General features: G+C 39.4%; 1 protein-coding gene across 1 annotated transcript; it reads left to right on the top strand.

The window, feature by feature from the left end:
• The first annotated feature begins 784 nt into the window (after window positions 1-784).
• LOC139447894 (scavenger receptor class F member 1-like) lies at window positions 785-19,015 on the top strand. Its single transcript, XM_071229372.1, has 6 exons — window positions 785-834; window positions 985-1,043; window positions 2,542-3,390; window positions 3,861-3,946; window positions 17,650-17,859; window positions 18,851-19,015. Exons 2-6 carry the CDS (start codon window positions 992-994, stop codon window positions 19,013-19,015), a joined length of 1,362 nt encoding a protein of 453 aa, XP_071085473.1. The 5' UTR covers window positions 785-834; window positions 985-991.
• The last annotated feature ends 5,529 nt before the right edge of the window (window positions 19,016-24,544 follow it).

Below are 24,544 nucleotides of genomic sequence, written 5' to 3'. Positions count from 1 at the left end.
ATAATGTCGTGTCATGTTATCGACATGCCGTGTCGTGTTATTGCAATATCGTTTTGTTCTATAACAATGTCATGTCGTGTTATCAATATGTTGTTGAGTGTTATCGCTATTTCGCCTTCGGCTGTAACACGAAACCGCTATATCATGTTGCAATATCGCTTGATCAAGTCATTAAATCGCTTTGTTGCCATGTCGCGATGTTGCGGGGATATCTCAGGGCGTCATTGCGATGGCCCTTAGCAGCCACTGTAACTACCTGCATCGCCAAGTTCACAATGTCCGTAGTCGATGTCATTTGATGCAGCAGACTGCCATGCAGTTGAACATTTATCAATCAAAATAAGTTGTAAAACCGTTTTTGTTGACATATCCAACACTCTTGTTGTACAATATCACCCGACATTTGTGAATGACCAGTTGCCAAAACAGGCTGAGGTACCCATATGAAGACAGCTCAACCAAGGCGGAAATCCTTCATGGGATTTACCCGATTATAAATCGATAAGCAGCGTGCTGGGGGCAGTTCACTGAGGGTGAAATATGTTTTCTTTTCATTTAGTTTATTTCTTGAAGTTTTGAAACAAAGATTAGTTTCCTCTTTAACTGAACAATAGGTTACATAGAATCACTGGTATATTGCTCCCTACCGTGCTGAACAAGGTGATCCAATCAGATGACCAGACCTCACACACGCCATACTGGTCACTGACAGCAGGAAGTTGAAACTGAAAACAGAAAAATGAATAAGAGTTGCAAACCATTTAAAACAAGGACATTACGAGATACACATGGAACAGAGGCGGTCGTGAACTACACCGCAATACAGGGAATAAGGTAAAGTTCATGTCGATCCCGCAGGAGCTGCTTGTTCCTGTATAATTGGCTGACTCAGTTCATATAGTCATATTTTGTGTTGTTCAATTTTTATTAGTCGTTTTGAGTATGTAAGAAAAACATTTGTGTTTATTTTATTTTCATTTTCAGGTGCACTATGGCATTGTTCTGGATCATAACTATAGTCTGCATGGCTGATTCCACACAGGGTAAGAGTACAACGCGACATTCTGAATCTTTTGAAATATGCATCCCAAAAAAGTCACCACATACCTTATTATGCAGGCTGCTTTATTTCACGAGAAGACAGTCAATGGTATACCTTGTAATAAAAGCACCTTAAATACCACGTGTCAAGGTCAGGTGAAAGGTCATGGTCATCCAGAAGCTTGTTGACATCATGTCTAAAATTACATTTACAGAGCGCTCTAGAAACGGATAATTTGTGAACAAACATTCTAAGCTTTTTTATACTGTCAACATGAATAATACGGGTATTAATGGGAAAATGTTCATTATTATTTCCTTCACATCAAGGTATTCAAAGTTATCAGCCAGTGTAAAAACTTCAAAGTGATTGTTGCCAGTGTAATATTGACACGGGTCAGGGCTGCATCTTGAACCCCGTTTTGTAACAGTGGCCGAGTACGACACTATGACAATTGCTATCTCTATGCCCAGAAGCTTAAGGTGGTATCATTATATAGATATTTAGGTTAAGTATTTACACCCAGGCATGTTTGTAGTAAAGCACAATCCTGCCTTGCATCACAAGCAAATAAAGCCATTTTGGCTAGATACAGGTACTAAAACAGAGTAGGTAATAGTACTTGTACTGACCTTTCAGGAAGTTTCATGCAATGGGTACACCAATACTGTGCTATGGATAAAATAAAAGTTTGGGAACAACATATTGTACAACTGCTGTAATAGCTCAGATAAAAATGTGTAACTATGTTCTCAACGTTAGTAAAACTACATAAAAAAATATGGTACTGGCTGAATGTGGTTGGAGGGCCACTTCAGATTATGTCACGGGCATTTAAAAATTGGTGTAAATTAATTACAGGATTCAGCATTTAACACTACTCATAAAATGTTCTAACTACATTTTATATGTCCCTTTAGCACATGGAAAAATACCTTTGCATTGCTAGTCCTTTATATTTGAGAATGTGTTTCAAACGTTTTAGATGTGGACATTTAAGATTTATAAAAGAAATATTTACACCCATATACCAAACCGTTTAAGAGTGTTTCCCAACTGCACGCTTAATGACAAAATGTACGCAGGAGACGAAATTCAGGTTAAAACTTGTATGTGTTCCTCTTGTAGAAAAAGTATGTCAGTAACTAAATAAGAAACGACAGAGAAGTGAACCCATTCATGATTATAATGAACGTTCAAGATACACAAACAATACATGACCTTTAACGTGCAAACATATGAAATAGACTTATGACACATGATATGCTTAATTTTCAAGAATACTACGAATGATATGTGTGTCTATGATGTATGCGTCTTTATGTCTGTGTATGTATTTGTCTTCCCGATGAGTAAAAGAGGATGGCTTCATCATTGAAAACATTGTCTGACTTTATACATCTCTGTCTTATTCATCAGACGTGTAAATTTGAAATGTTCAGAAAGGATATATCAACAGTTCCTATATCAACAGTTCCTATACCACCTGTGTTTGACAGGTGCGGGATGTACAGAGGGTCAGCATTGCTCAGGCTGCGACACGGCGGGCAACTGCTTACAACAATGTGACAAGGGATACTTTGGACTAAAATGCAGGTCGCCATGTAGCACCACATGCAGACACAACAGATGCACACTAGTTGAGGGTAGAGGCATCGGCAAGTGTACTGATGGCTGTGTATCCGGATATCAAGGCATAAGTTGTGACAGACCCTGTGACAGCCAGGCAGTCGAATGTACGCTGTGCACAGGTGGATGTGATGGGGAATACTGCCAGCTGGGTGGGGCTTGTTTTGCCGGATGTAGAGATTCCTTCTACGGAGCAGGATGCAAGACGTGCCCTAGTCACTGCAGAAACTGCAGCAGGATGACAGGAGTATGTGACGAGTGCGACCCAACACGTTATGGAGAGAACTGCGAGAAGTCGTGTGAGAACTGTGTTGGATCCTGTGATTCCAGCTGTGAATGTGTTCCTGGCTTCTACGGGGACTTCTGTGCCGAGACTTGCAATAAAACATGCCGCCCTAAGTCAGTCCACAAGTGTCTTCCATTTCCTGGTATGACGTCAGACAATTGTACAGGTGGATGTCACAAACACACTGCCGAGTGTCTCCATGGCTGTGTGGATGGCTGGTTCGGGCCGACGTGTTCTTCTCCTTGTAATCCTGGATGCCGACATCAAAGATGTAATGATGCAGGCTCTTGTGCTGAAGGCTGTGAACCTCAGCATTTCGGTCCAGCCTGTGAACCGTGTCCTGAGAGCTGCGTCACTTGCGACTCTGAAAACGGTTCAGGAGTAGGACGTGAACTTAACTGTACACAGGATTGCGCTCCACCAATATGCACCGGTAAGTGTTTATTTGAATTATTATTACAATGTGTAAGAGTTAATAATAATTTAAAAGAATGTATACATGACAGTATTGACAGTATTAATGCCCTTCAGGCTATCTTAACACCAGTGAGTATTTATTTTTATTGTAAATACAAATGTTTAATGGTTAATACTGATTCAAAATGCAATGCAGAACTTTCAGTTTTATGTGTCCTTTTAACTCTATATCTGTCTATGTTTTAAAGTTGGTGTTTGAATAAACCCATTCCATGATCACAAAGAAACTCTGCTGAAAGCATCCCGGCCATACCATTAGTATGTTTACATGAATCAATATTAAATGATAATGACACGAAGTGATCTAAAACGCCTGAGCAATTATTCGTCAACAATAATGGATAGATGACAGTACTGACTTTATTTCACAACAAATAATAATTAGTAGTCGTTACGAGACTAATGTTCATATATTTTGCTTGTCAGGTCTTCCGAAGTGGCGGCATATCAGCACAATTACACTAACGTCGGTTGTGTGTGCAGTCGTCTTTTTCGTCCTGGTTGCAAATACCGTATGCTGTATCTGTTTCCGCAAAGGCCCGTGTTTTCAAAGGTCGGTATAATGGCATTGTGTTCGTGTTGTGTGAGGACACCTGATACTATCACTGTTTGATAGTGATTGATCAACACATTTCCATGTTGTAGTCAGAATCACACAGTCAATATATTTTATGAATACATGTTTGGTCACTTTATATTGTCCTTGAAGTTCTTGTCGCAAGCTGCATTGGCCAGAACATTCGTCGGGTGTAAAGTGCGTTAAATATACTGAACAACAAAAGTTCCTGTGACATTGAATAAGATTTAATGCATAGTTATGTTTTTTAGCGAATATGAAACAATTCCTGTAAGTGTTCAGATGGTTTAATTTGCAATACTGACTTCAGAAAATGCGTGATTTCATAACAAAAACCATGAACATGCCAAAATGTCAATTTACAAATCAAAAGCGTGTGTGTCCACCTCTGGTTGCGATGCAAGCAACACATCTTCGTCTCATGGAATGGAGCAGGCGTCGCACAAAGTCCTGTGGGATATCTTACCATATCTGCTGGAACATGTTTGGAAGTTCCTGGAGTGTCTGTGGAACACGTGGTTGACGTCGAAGGCGCCGGTCCATCTCATCCCACATGTGCTCGATTGGGGAGAGATCAGGGGAGCGAGCCGGCCATGGGATGACATTCACGTTGTTTTGTTGAAGAGAATCCTGAACAAGTCGAGCAATATGAGGCCGGCAAAACCGGTAGAACAACAGGGCCGCTTATCCCGTCGCGGTAGCGCTGTCCATTGAGATTTCCCTCTACCACTATCAAACGGGTCCTCTGTCTTGCTGTAATCCGACCCCATACCGTAACGCTGCCGCCCCCGAACCGATCTTCTTCCATGACACAATGATCGACGTAACGTTCACCTCGACGTCGGTACACTCGAATGCGTCCATCGCTGTTGCTGAGGTCAAAACGAGAGTCGTCAGTAAAAAAATTGTCCCCACTGCATGGCCGTCCAGCGTAGACGCTGGCTGCACCACTGTAGACGTGCTTGACGGTGGTTTCCTGTCAAAATGGGACGTCTGGCTGTTGTTCTGGCAAAAATCCCTGCACATCTGAGGCGGCGACGTACGGTTTGTGAAGATATTCGTCGAAAGCCAGGGATGCACTCTTGCAGTCACTGTTGCTGCCTGGAATCGATTTCGTAGGTGTGTTGTTCGATTCCAGTTGTCTTGTCGATTATTGGTTACGTGTGGCCTGCCACTCCGAGGATGGTCTCTGACTTCATTCGTATGTTGCCAACGTTGCCATAAACACCAAATGGTGTTTCTGTGGACATTAAATTGTCTTGCAACATCACGTTGAATCGATCCTGCTTCAAGCATACTAATGGCTCGCAGATGCTAATTTTCGGACAGGCGTGGCATTTCGTAATTTTGAATAATTACGTAATTTTTCTGTTTTTTCTGAGTGGTTGTTGTCAACTCGATGCTAAGCAATGCATATGGAAACCCGTTAACGCACATTCTTGGGTAGTGAAATGCATGGGGCTTGCATAAAAGTCAACTTTTGCATGGAATGCATGCTTTTCTGTAGCAGTTGCGTTTTTGTGACTTGATTCCATACATGTACTACAATATTGAAAACCAAACTTTACTTGTTGGAAAATACACTAAAATATTGGTGTCACAGGAACTTTTGTTGTCGAGTATATATATTGTGTCTACCTTGTTAAATGTGAGTGTTACGTGAGAGAGCACTTTCACGCTGATTTCCTGGAAAAAAAGTAATTGTTAGCTGTCCTTAATTTGTTTGGTTTTGTGACCACATTCTGAGACACATCTTATGGTAAATACTCTCATTCGGCACGTTGAGGCTGTAATAATAGTTTTCTTTCCACTTCAACGTTGATCTCTCTGTCGATTGCATCAGTATTTTGTTCCAGTTATCAGTCAAACTTTTAAAGAAACTACTTTTAAGTTTCTCTATAATGACATCTTGCTTCTACTCTTTCTTATCTGTCTTTATTGGCTGTACTTTATCAAGATGTTCAGCAGGATTCTTTTCTTTTGAAGAGCTTAATGTCTGGTTTCACTGTAAGAGTGGACAGAATTTGAGCGTTGGTTCTTCTTCAAAATATTATTTGGACATGGCTTGTTCCTAATGCTCACTGGTCAAATATGTTTGCAGACGCTCTGCACTTTTTAGTTATTTCCATTGCAGCCTATGTTGCTCCATCACCTCGACTATGACCTGGGTTTGAGATTCCATGAGTGAAACCCCTTTTCTGGCAAAACGAAATGCACTGTGGATCCAAGACAACATTTGACATCATCAACAATTGACAAAACTCGAACTAGGTCTGAGGATTCTTAGTAAGTTTCTCCTGAAATATTTTAAATGCGTATGGGTAAGTAGAGCCATCTGCATTTTCCATGGCAGGCCTGGAAGATAGTACGCATTCTGGATGCTTTATCCAACTTAACATGCCAGCAGCCCGAAATTAAATCCGCTTCATACAGATTTTTGTCAGTTTCATTCCAAGTTCGGTGGACCTGTTGAGCTCTTTCAGATCCAGGCAATATCTCAGTTATCGTATTTTCGCTTGTCACCTTGTCATCCTGCAGAGCTCATCCTCCGGATTCAGCAATACAAAGACATCCCTACTCCACTGAGAGCAGCATTATGACTATGAATCTAGAACATGTGATAAACAGGTTGCCTGCCATTGATGTGACGATAACTGTGAAGAGAGTACTCATTTAGACAAGGATCCCTCATCTATGAACTTTAGGTGGCAATCATGCTTCTTCTTTCTTCATTCCAACGTGAATTCAAAATTTGAAAATAAAACATGAACTGAACATCTAACTTCAAGATACAAAGAAGATTGCTCTTCTTGTAGTTCCTACTCTGCAGCTGTTTCTAGGCCGATTTCACAAACTGCTAGTAACATGTTTCACGGCCTGTTTCATGCACAGCTGTCAGACCATTATACCTGGATTACACCTGGACCAATGCTCAGATAACCAAGCGTTTACAATAACTGTGTTTCTAGCATAATTGTGGGAATGCTAAGTAGAATGTTCAATGTAGGGTCTTACTACCTTTAGAATCTCAAAGATGGCGAGCAGCACTTGGCATTCCGTACCTAGCGATGACATCGTCATCAGATAACGTGTCTAGTTGCAAAGTCCGGTCATGAAATATTCTTTCTCTTGTGATCGGATTCTTTTCCCAGCTTCATTCAATATGACAAATGCCGCCATTTTCACGAAAATTCTTGTGACTAAGGGTGGTCATCCTTCCCTTAAGTTTTGATCTTTATTTACGATGTTCTTTGCCTAAGGGGGCTCTGTGCAAGTTGGCCCTGCTATTGAAATTTGTAAGCAGTACTTTTTACACTTAGGGCACTGGTTAGTATTGTCTACAAACTGAAAAAAGAAATAAAGAATCGCTCCTTCGTGTCCTTTGATATTAATTATATCAACACTCGTTGAAAAAAGTGGAAATGCTCCTCGGCAATCCTCGTGTTGACATACTCAGGTGAGATTCTTTATGTCTCAAGCTTTCTATCAAACTCATCAGGGTACCGGAATTTCACATTTTCCACCACTGTAAAATCATTTGTTTAGCTGCACATAGTTGCTTGATGAGGGTTCTGGACTGTTACTACGAGTGGTGACTACAGGGTAAGGAAGATCCGGACTACACTGGACGGCAGTATCTTGATGGAGGCTCCTGTAGCAAGTTGAAATACAACTTCAATCAGCATGTCATCTGTTTCAATGAGTTTACATCCTCAAATGTTATTGAGCATACGCTGTCACTTTCACAATTTTACTTATTTATTCATCGTCTGATGATTAATAATCTTTAATGTGACATGGTTCACCCCTTTGATAGAATCCTTCTTGCCGGTTACAGATCAGAAGTGATTCACACTGATCAGAAGCTGACCACACTGAAATCCATTACAGTTTCAGTAGATGGCCACACAGAGACAAGATCGAAGGCAGCTTCCACCATGTCACATGTTTTTGCATGTATTTAAAGAGATACAAGGAGGGCAGTTTCACACACAATTTACTCAATGGAGGTTATCATGAGTACAGATCAGGCGGAGGTAACTCCCAACTCCAGCTACCCGTAACATGTATTTGCTATTCACAATAAGTAAATGTTGCTTGCGAACTGCAGTCAGAAATATTCAAGGCATAATAGTCGGAATCGTACATCTGACTCTACAACACATGCATATTAAATGCTGCCTGCGGTCATTCACTTTTCAAACAGAAGCTGAAAAGACACAATGCCATTTAGAAAGTGGTCAAATGTAACAAATGTCATATTTGTGAACAGTGATGGGTATCAATGTGTTTGATATAGCTTGGGTCACCTTCACTTGAGAAGGTATTTCCGGGCCAATGTTTTTATTTTAGCAGTAAGCATTCGATATTTATTTGTGGAATGAGCGTACATCAGATGCTGTGGCAATGTACCAGCATACCCCCTCAAGCCCTGTGATCCATCTGGTATTGCGAATCTATTAACATATCATTATTAGGCCGGTTTGTGATAAATCATTGGAAATACATGGAATGTCATTCAAACAACTACTATATATAATCAGGGTTTCTGTCACGAAATATGCTTTAAGTATTCGCATTCCCACTTGTGGAGAGAGCGGGTTTAAAAAAATATAGCTGTTTGTCCGCGGCTAAAATACATTCAAGTGTTTTCCTTTTACGATTCAGTGACTTGTAAGTGAGGAACATACACTGACATATGCCCCTGTCAATGGTAGGTCGTTGTATGCTTGCTTGTTACTAATATGTCTTAAACTATTGTTAACATGTTAAAGCAGAACGTTTCTTTAATGTAGGATCAAGCCATGGGCCAAGTGCATTTATAATGACTCGTCAACATCGGGGTTCCCTTCAGAATCAATACGCAAAGTGGCAGCAAGTTCTCAATCAACTATCTATCAAATTGTTTGCCAATTTTGAGGTTGCTGTGTCCGAGCATTGTACGTGACTGGACCTATTGTCTGTGTGTCATGTCAGAGCAAGAGATTGTTGCAGAATTAGGAAAGCAAGGTGATACTGCAGTAAAAAAGATTTACCAGGAAGCAAGATGGAGATGCTGTTCAAACACCTCTCTGATAACCTGTTCATGAACTAAACTTCCTACATCTATCAAAGCTGGCTACATGAATATTGCAGTGGATGTGCATGTCTCCTCTCCACTCCGATGCTTCAAATGCTTAAAGTTTTGACATGGATCAAAATCTTGCAATACGTCCTAGTTTGTCAACGATGTAGTGGGAGCCATGACAGCTCAGACTAAAATGAGGACCTTAAATGTCAAAATTGTGATGGCCATCACATGGCCTGTACAAAATCGTGCCCTGTTTGGATCTTAAAACCTAAAGTCCTTACAATTAAACTCACAAACAACGTAACTTATCATGAATCACGAAATCTGGTTGTTCCCTAGCTTCCTACAACTACATCAGCCTTATCGTTTTGCTGCAGTCTCCCACTTCACTCAAACCAATTCTATCACATGTAAGACAGACCTCACTTGGGTCCACTCTGATCAACTGGAGGGTCGTATATCTTGGTGAGACAGGGCGTGATTCACAACCACTTTTCTATCAATTCAATCTTGGAACTGTTTCTGTTCGTTTAACATTGAACATTGCCTTTACTCTCTGTTCCTTGTATGTTCCACCATCCACTATGCTTCAAAAATCTGATCTTCAAAATCCGTAATATCAGCTCCCTAAGCAATGCATCATCGTGGGTTATCTGAATGGGCACAACCCTTTATGGGGAAGTGTTACCACAAACAATAAAGGGAAAGTACTTCAGGAATTTAATTCTGATAATAATTTATGTATCTGTAATGATGTTTCAAGCGCTTATTGCAATTGAACCGTACTCAGCACTTGAGCTGTCTCTCTCAGATTAAATATGTTTGACGACTTGAATGGTTGGTCCATGATTACCACTGTGGAAGCAATCACTTTCCACCATTCTTTAAACTCGAATCCTATTTCCCTTTTATTCATATCATTGTATGAAATAATATGTACTGCAAAATTAGCCCCTGACCATTTTAAAAATATTGAAAATCCTATTCAATTGTTATCAGATCAACTCAATCAAATTGCGAATCATACAATTCCAAAGTCCTCTGCAAATACTCATATTCGCAAACCGTGGTTTACTAACGAATGCAAGCAGGCACCGAAGTGTAGGGAGAAATCGGGAAATTACTTCCGCCGACATCCTACAGTTCATAATTGTGACTTAGTAAGAATTACAAATGCAAAGGCCAGGTAGGCTTTTAAACATATTAAGCATCAATCTTGGATCAAGTGTGTCTCCCAAAAAGATTTCCACACTCCCATGTCCAAGGTCTGGAACATGATACAAAAAAATCAAAGGCAAAGGATCAAAATCTTCTGTTCACCATCTCAAGGAAGAGGATCGGTTATCAACGGATGAATCAAATATTGCCAATAAACTTGGTGAAATTTGGTTCAACATTCGTCCTCGTCTAATTATGTCCCTCAATTTAGAAAATATCAGCAACGACAGGAAAAGAAAAATATTAATTTTAACTCTGATAACAAGGAAAAGTATAATGAAGTATTTTCCTAAGCTACACACTTCCCTCGGGCAAGCTCATGATACAGAGGCTGGTTTGTTGTTTAACCCATTAATTGTTACTACGCGCAACACCGCACACCGATTGTTTATTTGTTGTTTAATGCCGCCCTCCGCAATATTCCAGCTACATGACGGCGGTCTGTAAATAATCGAGTCTGGACCAGACAATCTAGTGATTAATATCATGATCATCGATCCACGCAGTGGAGATCGATGACATGCATCAACCAAGTCAGCAAGCCTGATCACCCGATCCCGTACGACAAGCATAGTCGCCTTTTACATCAAGCATGGGTTGCTGAAGACCTAGTCTACCCTGGATTTTCACGGGTTCAAATTATAATAGAGTAGTTTGGTACTTAGAAACCAATAATCTAATGAAAAATATTCAATGTTGGTTTCAGAAAAAGTACTATCGATCATTTAGTACAATTAGAATATTTTGTGAAAAATGCAATTGTCAACAAACAGCATGCAGTGTCAATATTTTTCGATCTTGAGAAAGCTTACGACACTACCTTGAATCAAGGCATTTTAAAGGATTGAAACGATTTTGGTCTGAGAGGCTGCTTGCCACGTGCACATTTTATATCACAGTTTTTAGCAGGCAGGCAATGTCAAGTCCGGGGGGCCCAGTCGTCTAAGGCGCCGCGATTCGCTGTGCAGAGTTGCGTCCCTTGGGCACGTCAGAAACCTATGTTTGTGGGTTAGAATCCCGGTTCGCCCCGATTATGTTTCTAGGTTTGTCAGCACCATACCCGTGCTCGTGGGTTTCATCGAACTGGTAACCGTCTGAGACCTGCATCACTTCGAGCTTTCCTCACACATTAAGCTGACACGCCGTGATATAACTGGAATAATGTTAAAAGCAGCGTTAAACCCAACTCACTCACTCACTCAAAAAGTATTAGTGATTCAGCAGATGGGTCACTTTTCGCGGATGATTTTAATATATCTTGTCGTGGTAAACATATGCTCACTAATGAGAGACAGCTACAATTATGTATCAATACAACTCTGAAATGGTCACTGGAGAATGCGTTTTTATTACCCAAAGCCAAGACAAACTGTATTGGGCGCAAATATGAACCGATTAAGGACCCTGAACTTTTTGGGCTGGATTTTTCCTATTAAAGTTGTTAAGGAAGCCAAGTACTTTGGTATTATTTTTGATGATCATTTAGCATCTAAAGACTAAATGTCTGAAGGTAAGTTACTTGTTGAAAGTCGTTTCTCATAGCAAATGGGGAGGGGTTCAGACAACCCTCCTTCATTTATATCGTTCTCTTATCCGTTCAAAACTAAATTATGGCTCCATCGTTTATGGCGGAGCCTGTTAAAGCAATCTACAATAATTAGATTCAGTGTATCATCAAAGCCTGAGACTTTGTCTTTGAGCCTTTAGAACATCACCAGTTGACAGCTTATATTATATGTAGAGGCTGAAGAGCCATCTCTCAAACAACGTCGAATTAAACTGTCATTGTAATATGTGACTAAATTACACTCAAATCCGTGTGTTTAATCCCATGTATGAACATTATTTTAATCAAAACCAAAAATTGGTTTTACAAAAACACCCTAGTTAGTCTTGCAGTCTTGCAAATACCTGGGTATTTTATTTACTAAGACTTTGAATTTAGGAAAAACTGTCCACAATTTAGCTGTAAGGGCCAAAAAAAGCAAAGGTCATGTTACTTACCACTGTATCTAAATTAGAACCTGTTCCACGTAGAGTTTATTTTAAGCTATTTGATGCCCAAATACAGTCTATCCTCGTACACGGCTCAGAACTTTTGGGTTTTAAAAATTATGAACCAATAGAGAAAATACATTTATATGCATGTATAAAGGTTTTGAAGACAGGAATAAACACTCCAAACTGTATGGTTTATGGCGAATGTGGAAGATATCCGATGTACATTAATGCATATATTCGTAGTTTAAAATATTGGTTTAAACTTTTAGAAATGCACGAAGACCGCCTGTCTAGAAAAGCATACGAAATGCTACTTAACTTGGACAACCATGGGTAAACAACATGGGCATCAAATATTAGTTACATGCTATTGTATCACGGTTTGTATCAAGGTGTCGGTAGTACACATGATTTCTTAAGATTATTTCAGAGAACGTCACCAGATATGTTTCAGCAGGATTGGAGATCGACACTTGAAACAGTTCAAGATATGTAATATATAGATGTTTTAAATCGTTAATTGAACCCGAATTGTATTTAAATGTTCTAACATACAAATCTCTACGCATAACATATTCAAGATTTCGTCTCGGATTGTCTGCAATAATGGTTAACATTGGACGACATCGTTCTATACCGAAGCCAATGAGATTGTGTTCTTTCTTTCAAACTAGTATAGAGGATGAACTTCATATACTGCTTGTTTGTACTGTTTATACTGATTTAAGAGATGCATATATTCCACAGAAATACCTGTGTACAACAATTTTGTATTCATGTAAATTGTATTGAATTCTACTGACAGAAAAACAATTCTGAGGTTAGCACATTTTGTTCATCTTACACTTACTCGACCTGATAGTATCGTCACTTCGTAAAATAATTGTGTACATTCACTTTGTAACATTGTCTCCACATATGTATTGTATGCAGCAGTTGTACTCGCGGATATTATCTCTTTGTACTCTTGTTTTGTTTATGGGTCGGAGGCCTTAAATACAATAAAACCTCTTGAAACTGAACTTGAATTAAACCATATATTATGGCAGCTAATATTGATCTTTCTACTCTCTCACCCTCCCCGCCATTGTCTACACCTCCGTGGCATCAAGACATAACACTTACTACCGTTAAAAGCTGACACAAACCAACTGGTCTATCAACAAGATGCCAAACTCAAATCAACATTTTATTCCAATGGCTCTATTTTGATCTAAACTGGTATCTTCGAGAATACCAGGTAACAGTTCAATTAATACAGCTGAGGCCAATACTATTCTTATAGCATAAGGCTACATTCAAAATCAATCATCTCAACTGTTCATAATTCCTTGTCATGCATTCGGGCAATACATAATTTTTCTTCAGATCATCCACTGATTCTTGATATTTTAGAATTGAATAATGTTCTCGCCGCTGCCCAGTACGACATCTTCTTTTGCTGGTTGCCCAGTCATGTTGGAATCGCTGGTAACATTATGGCTGATGCTGCTGCAAAGGCAGCACTCATCAAATAAGTAACTCTACTTCTCTTACCATAGAGCCAAGACCTTGCAAGCCAAGAATTAGATGCTACATCAAAGATCTAATGCAAAAGAAGTGGAACACTCAAGTAGGCATAAACAGATTTCATGCCATAAAACCAACCCTAGGTTATACCTACTTGGGTGCCTATTCGAGACACGATGGAGTTGTATTGCGACGATGTCGTATTGGCCATAGTTGATATACCCTTGAGTGAACATCTATTAAAACGTGAAGATCCTCCATTCTGTGTCCCTTTTCTCTCTCACAAAGGGATTACCATTAGGAACTTTTTGATAATATCATTGCTCATTTAAATCTCGTTTTTTTGAAAGAAATATAATTATTTGATAAATGGTAAATTGTTTTTGAATAGTGGGATATCATTATCAACTGAGATTAATGGTATTTATTAATTCATATTTTCCTGATATCATAACTGTTTGCTAAAATTACATTATAAAGGGGACCACCTCTGCGGCATGGTATCTCCGTGAGCTAGCACTATAAATCGGCATGAGTCCGGACTAGTACAAGCAGCCACACAAACGCACACACGTACATGCATATCGCTATATAAGTGCAATATTCTTGGACGCGACGTTAAAGCCCATTTCACCACACCTCACATTATAAATGTTCTTTTTATTTATGATATATATTTCATGATCTATTTTATATTCAACAAGCATGAAATACTCACATCCCCCGCCAATATGACATGTCGGGTGTGTGCAATGCATTAGCTCCTGTGAACCAAGTTCACTGGGCCTATTTGTAAAGAAATATAGTACGTTTTTCAAGATCTGCTCCGGAAACGAGGACTACTGCCATTTTCAGTCTAAATCAAAGTCGTTGCCATGGAAACTCGAAAAATAACTTTTAAAAAACTTCACAAACTATCAAAAGGCACCAGTTCACCGCTAGACCTATCAATGTTCAAAATATGGTGAAGAAATATAGTACGTTTTTCAAGATCTGCTCCGGAAACGAGGACTACTGCCATTTTCAGTCTAAATCAAAGTCGTTGCCATGGAAACTCGAAAAATAACTTTTAAAAAACTTCACAAACTATCAAAAGGCACCAGTTCACCGCTAGACCTATCAATGTTCAAAATATGGTGAAGAAATATGGTAGGGTTTTCAAGATCTGCTCCAGAAACGAGGACTACCGCCATCTTCAGTCTAAATCAAAGTCGTTGCCATGAAAACTCAAAAAACATTTTTTTTAAGTACCAAACTAACAAAATGCAACAGTTCACCACTAGATCTATCTATGTGCCAAGTTTGTTGAAGAAATATGGTACGGTTTTCAAGATCTGCTCCAGAAACGAGGACTACCGCCATTTTTCAGTCGAAATCAAAGTCGTTGCCATGAAAACTCGAAAAATATTGTTTTTAAAAATTCCCAAACTATCAAAAGGCACAGGTTCACCACTATATCTATCTATGTGCCAAGTTTTTTGAAGAAATATGGTACGGTTTTCAAGATCTGCTCCAGAAACGAGGACTACCGCCATTTTTCAGTCGAAATCAAAGTCGTTGCCATGGAAACTCGAAAAATATTGTTTTTAAAAATTCCCAAATTATCAAAAGGCACAAGTTCACCACTAGATATATCTATGTGCCAAGTTTTTTGAAGAAATATGGTGTGGTTTTCAAGATCGGCTCCGGAAACGAGGACTACTGCCATTTTCAGTCTAAATCAAAGTCGTTGCTATGGAAACTCGAAAAATAACTTTTAAAAAAATCACAAACTATCAAAAGGCACCAGTTCACCACTAGACCTATCAATGTGCAAATATGGTGAAGAAATATGGTAGGGTTTTCAAGATCTGCTCCGGAAACGAGGACTACCGCCATTTTCAGTCTAAATCAAAGACGTTGCCATGGAAACTCGAAAAACAATTTTTTTTTAAATCCCAAACTATCAAAAGGCACAGGTTCACCACTAGATATATCTATGTGCCAATTTTGGTGAAGAAATATGGTGTGGTTTTCAAGATCTGCTCGGGAAACGAGGACTACCGCAATCTTCAGTCTAAATCAAAGTCGTTGCTATGGAAACTCGAAAAATATTGTTTTTAAAAATTCCCAAACTATCAAAAGGCACAAGTTCACAACTGGATATTCTGTGCCAAGTTTGATGAAAAAATATGGTAGGCCTAGGGTTTTCAAGATCTGCTCCGGAAACGAGGACTACCGCCATTTTCAGTCCAAATCAAAGTCGTTGCCATGGAAACTCGAAAAACAATTTTTTTTAAATCCCAAACTATCAAAAGGCACAAGTTTACCACTAGATATATCTATGTGCCAAGTTTGGTGAAGAAATATGGTGTGGTTTTCAAGATCTGCTCCGGAAACGAGGACTACCGCCATTTTCAGTCTAAATCAAAGACGTTGCCATGGAAACTCGAAAAACAATTTTTTTTTAAATCCCAAACTATCAAAAGGCACAGGTTCACCACTAGATATATCTATGTGCCAATTTTGGTGAAGAAATATTGTGTGGTTTTCAAGATCTGCTCCGGAAACGAGGACTACCGCCATTTTCAGTCTAAATCAAAGTCGTTGCTATGGAAACTCGAAAAATATTGTTTTTAAAAATTCCCAAACTATCAAAAGGCACAAGTTCACAACTAGATATTCTGTGCCAAGTTTGGTGAAAAAATATGGTAGGCCTAGGGTTTTCAAGATCTGCTCCGGAAACGAGGACTACCGCCATTTTCAGTCTAAATCAAAGTCGTTGCCATGGAAACTCGAAAAACAATTTTTTTTTAAATCCCAAACTATCAAAAGGCACAAGTTTACCACTAGATATATCTATGTGCCAACTTTGGTGAAGAAATATGGTGTGGTTTTCAAGATCTGCTCCGGAAACGAGGACTACCGCCATTTTCAGTCTAAATCAAAGTCGTTGCCATGGAAACTCAAAAAACAATTTTTTTTTAAAATCCCAAACTATCAAAATGCACCAGTTCACCATTAAATCTATCTATGTGCCAAGTTTGGTGAAGAAATATGGTGTGGTTTTCAAGATCTGCTCCGGAAACGAGGACTACCGCCATCTTCAGTCTAAATCAAAGTCGTTGCCATGGAAACTCGAAAAATATTGTTTTTTAAAAATCCCAAACTTTCAAAGGGGATCAGTTCACTACTAGATCTATCTATGTGCCAAGTTTGGTGAAGAAGTAAGGTACGGTTTTCAAGATCTGCTCCGGAAACGAAATGTGACGGACGGCTGGACGGCACCAATTCCTATATCCCCTTCCACTTCGTGGCGGGGGATAAAAAGCCAGTGAAATTTACATCATTGCCAGAACTTCTCCAGTGCAGAAATACGTGTTTCCGTGAACTACATTTTAGCAACAGAATGGGAAATGTGATTGTTCCATTGACTCTGTGACATTGTGTCTTTGGCAACCGATGCTTGTCGTGTGATGCAACTGAAGGGGTCGCGTGATCAGGCGTGTTGACTTGGTTGGTTGGTCACGTTGTCAATCACTGTTTTTTCAGACTGTATTATGTTCACACCTCGGTCATATAGCTGAAATATTGCTGAGTGAGGCAATGAAAACAACAAACAAAACAAATCATTGCATTCCTTATAGATCTATTTCATCTCTTCTGTTCAAACAGGGCAAGCCAAACTGACACTGGTACACGCAACACTGTATCTGAGCAGGCGGACGCCGCGAAGTACCAGGTATTACATCGCTATTGGGAAATCACAGAAGTTGAAGCAGGATTGGGCGACGAGATACGGAATCAGAACTACGGAAATTCAAGTGATGCCAATGATGCTGCAATTTTTGTTTGAGCAGATTACTTTCCGGGAGCCGAAGATGAAGGCACTGAAGCCGGAGATGAAGGCACTGACGCCGGAGATGAAGGCACTGACGCCGGAGATGAAGGCACTGAAGCCGGAGATGAAGGCACTGATGCCGGAGATGAAGGCACTGACGCCGGAGATGAAGGCACTGACGCCGGAGATGAAGGCACTGACGCCGGAGATAAAGTTCAGAATGACACTGGTCAGTTTGATGAAGAAAGATGGTACTGTTTTCAAGATCTTCTCCGGAAACGAGGACTACCGCCATTTTTAGTCTAAATCAAAGTCGTTGCCATGGAAACTCGAAAAACAATTTTTTTAAAAATCCCAAACGATCAAAATGCACCAGTTCACCACTAAATCTATCTATGTGCCAAGTTTGGTGAAGAAATATGGTGTGGTTTTCAAGATCTGCTCCGGAAACGAGGACTACCGCCATCTTCAGTCTAAATCAAAGTCGTTGCCATGGAAACTCGAAAAATATTGTTTTTTTAAAAATCCCAAACTTTCAAAAGGCATCAGTTCACTACTAGATCTATCTATGTGCCAAGTTTGGTGAAGAAGTAAGGTACGGTTTTCAAGATCTGCTCCGGAAACGAAATGTGACGGACGGCTGGACGGCACCAATTCCTATATCCCCTTCCACTTCGTGGCGGGGGATAAAAAGCCAGTGAAATTTACATCATTGCCAGAACTTCTCCAGTGCAGAAATACGTGTTTCCGTGAACTACATTTTAGCAACAGAATGGGAAATGTGATTGTTCCATTGACTCTGTGACATTGTGTCTTTGGCAACCGATGCTTGTCGTGTGATGCAACTGAAGGGGTCGCGTGATCAGGCGTGTTGACTTGGTTGGTTGGTCACGTTGTCAATCACTGTTTTTTCAGACTGGATTATGTTCACACCTCGGTCATATAGCTGAAATATTGCTGAGTGAGGCAATGAAAACAACAAACAAAACAAATCATTGCATTCCTTATAGATCTATTTCATCTCTTCTGTTCAAACAGGGCAAGCCAAACTGACACTGGTACACGCAACACTGTATCTGAGCAGGCGGACGCCGCGAAGTACCAGGTATTACATCGCTATTGGGAAATCACAGAAGTTGAAGCAGGATTGGGCGACGAGATACGGAATCAGAACTACGGAAATTCAAGTGATGCCAATGATGCTGCAATGTTTGTTTTAGCGGATTACTTTCCGGGAGCCAAAGATGAAGGCACTGAAGCCGGAGATGAAGGCACTGAAGCCAGAGATGAAGGCACTGATGCCGGAGATGAAGGCACTGACGCCGGAGAGGAAGGCACTGACACCGGAGATGAAGGCACTGACGCCAGGGATGCAGACATTGTAGTTGGACATAGTGATACTGAAGCTGGCGATGGTACATCTGACAGTTCTGGGACAGATAACCATTCCTACACACACTTCGGAGCTGTTCCTAGAACAGTCATGACATATATATCACCACTTGAGGACTAACATTCGTCCATCTGTCAATTAGATATGTAAATAATCGAATCTCGACCAGACAGCCTGTTATTGTTATAACGCGCCACGTCTCACGCAGATTGTTTCTCTGTTGTTTAATGCCGCATTCAGCAATATAACATCACCATGACGGCGGCCTGTAAATAATCGAATCTCGACCAGACAGCCTGTTATTGTTATAACGCGCCACGTCCCACGCAGATTGTTTCTTTGTTGTTTAATGTCGCATTCAACAATATAACAGCACCATGACGGCGGCCTGTAAATAATCGAATCTCGACCAGATAGCCTGTTTTTGTTATAACGCGTCACGTCCCACGCAGATTGTTTCTTTGTTGTTTAATGCCGCATTCAACAATATAACAGCACCATGACGGCGGCCTGTAAATAATCGAATCTCGACCAGATAGCCAGTTTTTGTCATAACGCGCCACGTCCCACGCAAATTGTTTCTTTGTTGTTTAATGCCACACTCAGCAATATAACAGCACCATGACGGCGGCCTGTAAATAATCGAATCTCGACCAGACAGACCAGTAATGCTTTTAAGCGTTTAACGACCAAAACCGTTTGTTTATTTGTTCGTTTAGCATCAAATTCAGCAATAAGACAGCTCTATGACGGCGCCCTGTAAATAATCGAATCTCGACCAGACAGCCTGTTATTGTTAAACGCGCCACGTCCCACGCAGATTGTTTCTTTGTTGTTTAATGCCGCACTCAGGAATATAACAGCGCCATGACGGCGGCCTGTAAATAACCGAATCTCGACCAGACAGCCTGTTATTATTATAACGCGCCACGTCCCACGCATATTATTTATTTGTTGTTTAACACTGCATTCAAGAAAAAAAAACAGCTCTAGAGCTTGAAGTAAAGGATACTCATGATTTACATTGTTTAAAAGAAGGCTGCAATGTAGTAATTACATGTTCATCTGTTGTTTGTCAGGTGGTACAGAATAACAGGACATGATACACGATTAAATAGTTCCACCCAAAATGTTGTACATATTTTGTATGTTTACACAGCAAAAACATGTTTCCGCATTTAAAGTAAGAACTCTGTTATTAACTTGTGTCTTTTCTTTTGTGTTGATTGCACTTGACATTGGTAACATTGAAGTGTTTATGGGAATATGTAAGCAGCCAGTGAAAGATATATTTGCACACGACTGGTACGAAACTGTTTTATCTTCGCATTATCATAGCAATTACAGCAAACTAAAGACACATCTTCATCAGGCAATGTGTTTATCAGTCTTACCAGACAAGTCATTAATAAGATCGTTTTGTAAATTTAGAATCTCATTACAAAATTTAAATGTAAATATGTGTCGTAAATCGAAAGATATTGATGTTGTTAATACTGTTTGTACCAATTGTGACAGAGGGGAAATTGAAAATGAATTCCATGTCTTATTTAAGTGTAACAAGTATTCCAAGTTGAGATATACACATCTCCCCTTCTTGAATTATGACTATAAATCTGAAATGTTAATTAAAAATATAATCAACTCACAAAATAAACGTTATCTTTTAGTTGCTACCTATATATATCATGTTTTTACTGTCAGATTCAAGATGTAAGTTTTGTATATGCACGTGACATCATATATGAGTTAGTATCAATTGTACTTTAGGCCATATGGCCATAATACTGAATAAACCTTTCTGTCTGTCTTCATGAGTTGTATTCACAAAAGAATCTAAACCCATTCGGCACAAATCTTAGTAATGAAGAAATCATAAAAATCTATCAGGAGAGTGATTCGAATGATTTCTCTAATTTAACATTTTTATGGTTGAAACATAAGTTCTCTTTAATTTTGCATAAGTGTTTGTTGTGACAGTGACACTGCAGTTGCGTCAGTTGTACTTGTTTAAAATGGCCTAGAATCGTCTGGTGACACGCGGTCTTGTGTAGAGGGAATAGGTCACAAATCAACGAAAATCAGCAACGTTGGAGAGAAACTTGGTTACTCCTGATAGTTTGAAGAGCTTCGGTCCTGCTCTACATTGAACACCAACACATGTTCGAAATATGCCTATGTTCACCCAGCAGTGAGTGGGTACCCGGTAGGCCGACTCCCAGGCAGCTCATGAGCACACTGATCCATGATAGTGTAGTGCTTTGAGCATGCCCCCCTGTAGTGTGTAAACGTAATATAAATTATTATCATAATCAATCAACTGCAAGAACAGCAGTAAGGCGTCATCAAAATGGTTAAATTTTAATTATTTCTAAACATTTCAATTTTTTTTATTTCAAGTAAAAATACAAAAGGGTACAATTTCTGGATTCCTCTGGATGCCTAAGATAGGAATGTATGATTAGAGGTGTCAAGGATATGTAATTGTAGTTATAATACACGTACTGAAATAGATGATCCTGGATGTCTCCATGATTTGAAATATGTTCAATAGATGTTCCTCAATCTGCTGACTCCTTCGCCATCCAGGCTGACATGACCTCATTAACCGTATAGCACGTGGGGCCTGGATAAGCAGAACACTGTTGTGCGAGCTGACATGTTCCCATGAGTTAACCACTATAAGCACTACCCTCAACCCGGTTGTAAACTCTTCAGATAATTGTGAGTGTGAGATTGAGAAAGATTATCTAAGATCACACTTCTGGCACATACATAACATCTTGTACAGAACATTCACACACACCCCTCCCGGGTATCTAAGACCGGGTTTCTAAATTACATGATAGTGATTCAAAAACACATGCTTTTGATACAATCGTCAAATGGAATCTGGTTAAGTACCCCTTTCCGATCAAACATCCTTTACAATAACTAGCGTTGGGGTCAGGTTTAACTGTAATATTACTGAATGTGGAGTTAAGCAACAAACAGTTGAGGTTGGAAGCTGTGCATAACAATAACTGGATTGTCTGGTCTAAATTGAATTATTTACAGGCCGCCGTCAAATAGTTTTACACATGCTGTGTGATTCATACACACATGCCCTGACACAGTTGAGTGAGTGAGTGAGTGAGTTAAAATTTAACGTCACATCGGCAATATTTTAGCCATATAGTGACGAGTACATTAATAGTTAATACAGTTAGACGAATAAAAACCTGTCATCGACGGACAATATAAATAACTAGACTATCACAGTTTAGAAGTAAAACTAGTTGCTTGACCAATTAAAAGTATAACCTAAGATTCAACAATACATTATAAAAACGGGCTATAGATCACCAGCAACCAAAGTTAGGTCCCCATACTAGGGACCGTGGGGACTTACGATACCTCTGCTACCTACACGGTCTGACACAGTTGAAATCCTACAATCAAGATATCTTGAGACTACGGACGTGGTTTTGTTATTTTTATCTTTACAACCAATTGACCTGTGAAAAATATAACGATCAGTGCTGACTGAAAATACATGTACCATGTATATACATGACTTGTAGAATTGGCAGATGTACACGTGCTGACCTTTTTAGAAACGAATTATCAATCTGCACGTCCCAAGTAGAGTCCCAAGGACACTGCATTAAAGTGATCTCTTCAATTGTGAGTCTGTCATAATTCACTTAGATACTGAGCTGTGTATCAATACATGGTTGTTGAATAGGAAATGTATTTATGGCAGGAGAATGTTGTGCGGCGTCAGGCAACAAGCCAACACGGTAAGACATGCCGCATTTACCCTTTTCGCGAACACCTGGTGTCAGCTCTGATTTCAGGTACAATGGACAATGACAAATGAAACGTGTTTTTTTCTTTTAAATGGATCCAGTACATATTGACATACAGGTACTATGTTGATTGACATGTCGAAATATTCTGCTTCACTTATCACTTGAAAATATATTATAATAACGAGTTTCTTTCTTATACCCCATTACATAATATCACAAACATATGTGAACCGTATTCAGTCTATAACAAAACATCATTCACAAAAAGTAAAATGGTTTATGACTGTCGTGGATGGGTTGTTATCGGCGTAGCGTATATTTATAAATTTGTTGACAGACGCTTTTGAAAAACATTCCATATCTGTTTGTAATGTACCCAATAGCAAATTTGGATTATGCGATCTCAGAAGCACAATGACTGAATGAACAAGGCGACGCTACACTGATCGGGTGTCAATGCTTCAGATGAAAACAAATTGGATTTTGAATTGGGAATATTACTCTTTGATGACCAATGATGTCACGTTCTCCAGATATCAAAGTATTTTCAAGCAAATTTGTTTCCTTTGTTAAATGAATTGCCACTTCAGAACTACACCTAGCCCTCTCGTCTCTGCTCACCATTGAATACAAAATGTAAATAAATTGAATAGTACTTCTTTCGAAGCAATAGTCACTTGAACAAGAATTGACATGAACATATCACGTGTGCACACGCTACAGGTAATACCTCATGAAAACCCTTTCAACGAAATATTACTGCGCGAGGTGCATACAGTATTGATAGTTTGAATTACATCGAGTTTCGCAAACATCTGTTGTCGTCACTGTGAGTACAGCCACGTTTATATATTTTATCATTATTGTTTCCCTTGATTTTGTATTACTTCAGTTCCCTTTCTGTCTTGAAGTGGAAATTTAGCATGCTACAGTACATACATACTGTATTAGAGTGTTGTACACTCCTTATTCACAAATTAAGGTTCCCATCTTAAACCACAAACCCCATACAGTTCGGTATCACCCTAAGCGGCAGAGGAATTAAAACAACAAAAGAAATATATGTTTGCAGGAGGTTTTTGTTTTATTTTATATTTTATATATACCCGTCCGAGTATGCGTGTATGTATGATGGGTTGACTATGTGCAACCCATCATACAATTACTCTCTGTTATTGCGTTTTACCTGTATATAATATATAAGATTAATATAGCCTTCAGATTCAAATTAACTTATTATTATTTCTATCACCTTCAGGTCTGTGCAGTATACAAACTATGGCTTTCAGCTCTCTGCTGCAGTACTCGATTCTTAAAGGTCGTGTCCATTAGATGTCACCACATGTATACAAAGTTCACTGTAAGGCGTGTTTTGCATTATCTATTCAGTCGCAAAACAAAACGAGGCTTTGCGCGTGCGACCAATGAAACCATCTCATATTTCATGTATATTTAGATCTACGCTTAAACATTCTGAAGGAAAAACACTCTCCACAAGATTGTGTGTCTTAAAAAGGCCTCGCTAAAGCTTTCGAAAAGTGTTATTGTAGACATGTGGAGGACATTTCCAATTTTGACGCATCTGTGACAAAAATTATGGCCGATGCATTTTTCTATATTGACTTGTACCATATGTTACCGGTTTGTTTATGGTGAACAGTATACTTGCCTTTGCATGTGTTTGTGATGGGTTCCACTGTTGGAGCAGAATACGCTCACCTGTTCTC

Source organism: Haliotis cracherodii, unplaced genomic scaffold (assembly GCF_022045235.1).
Source record: "Haliotis cracherodii isolate W230 unplaced genomic scaffold, xgHalCrac1.p SCAF_7, whole genome shotgun sequence".
Lineage (NCBI taxonomy): Eukaryota > Metazoa > Mollusca > Gastropoda > Lepetellida > Haliotidae > Haliotis > Haliotis cracherodii.
Note: the sequence above shows the minus strand (reverse complement) of the source record. Positions and strands in the feature narration are given on the sequence as shown.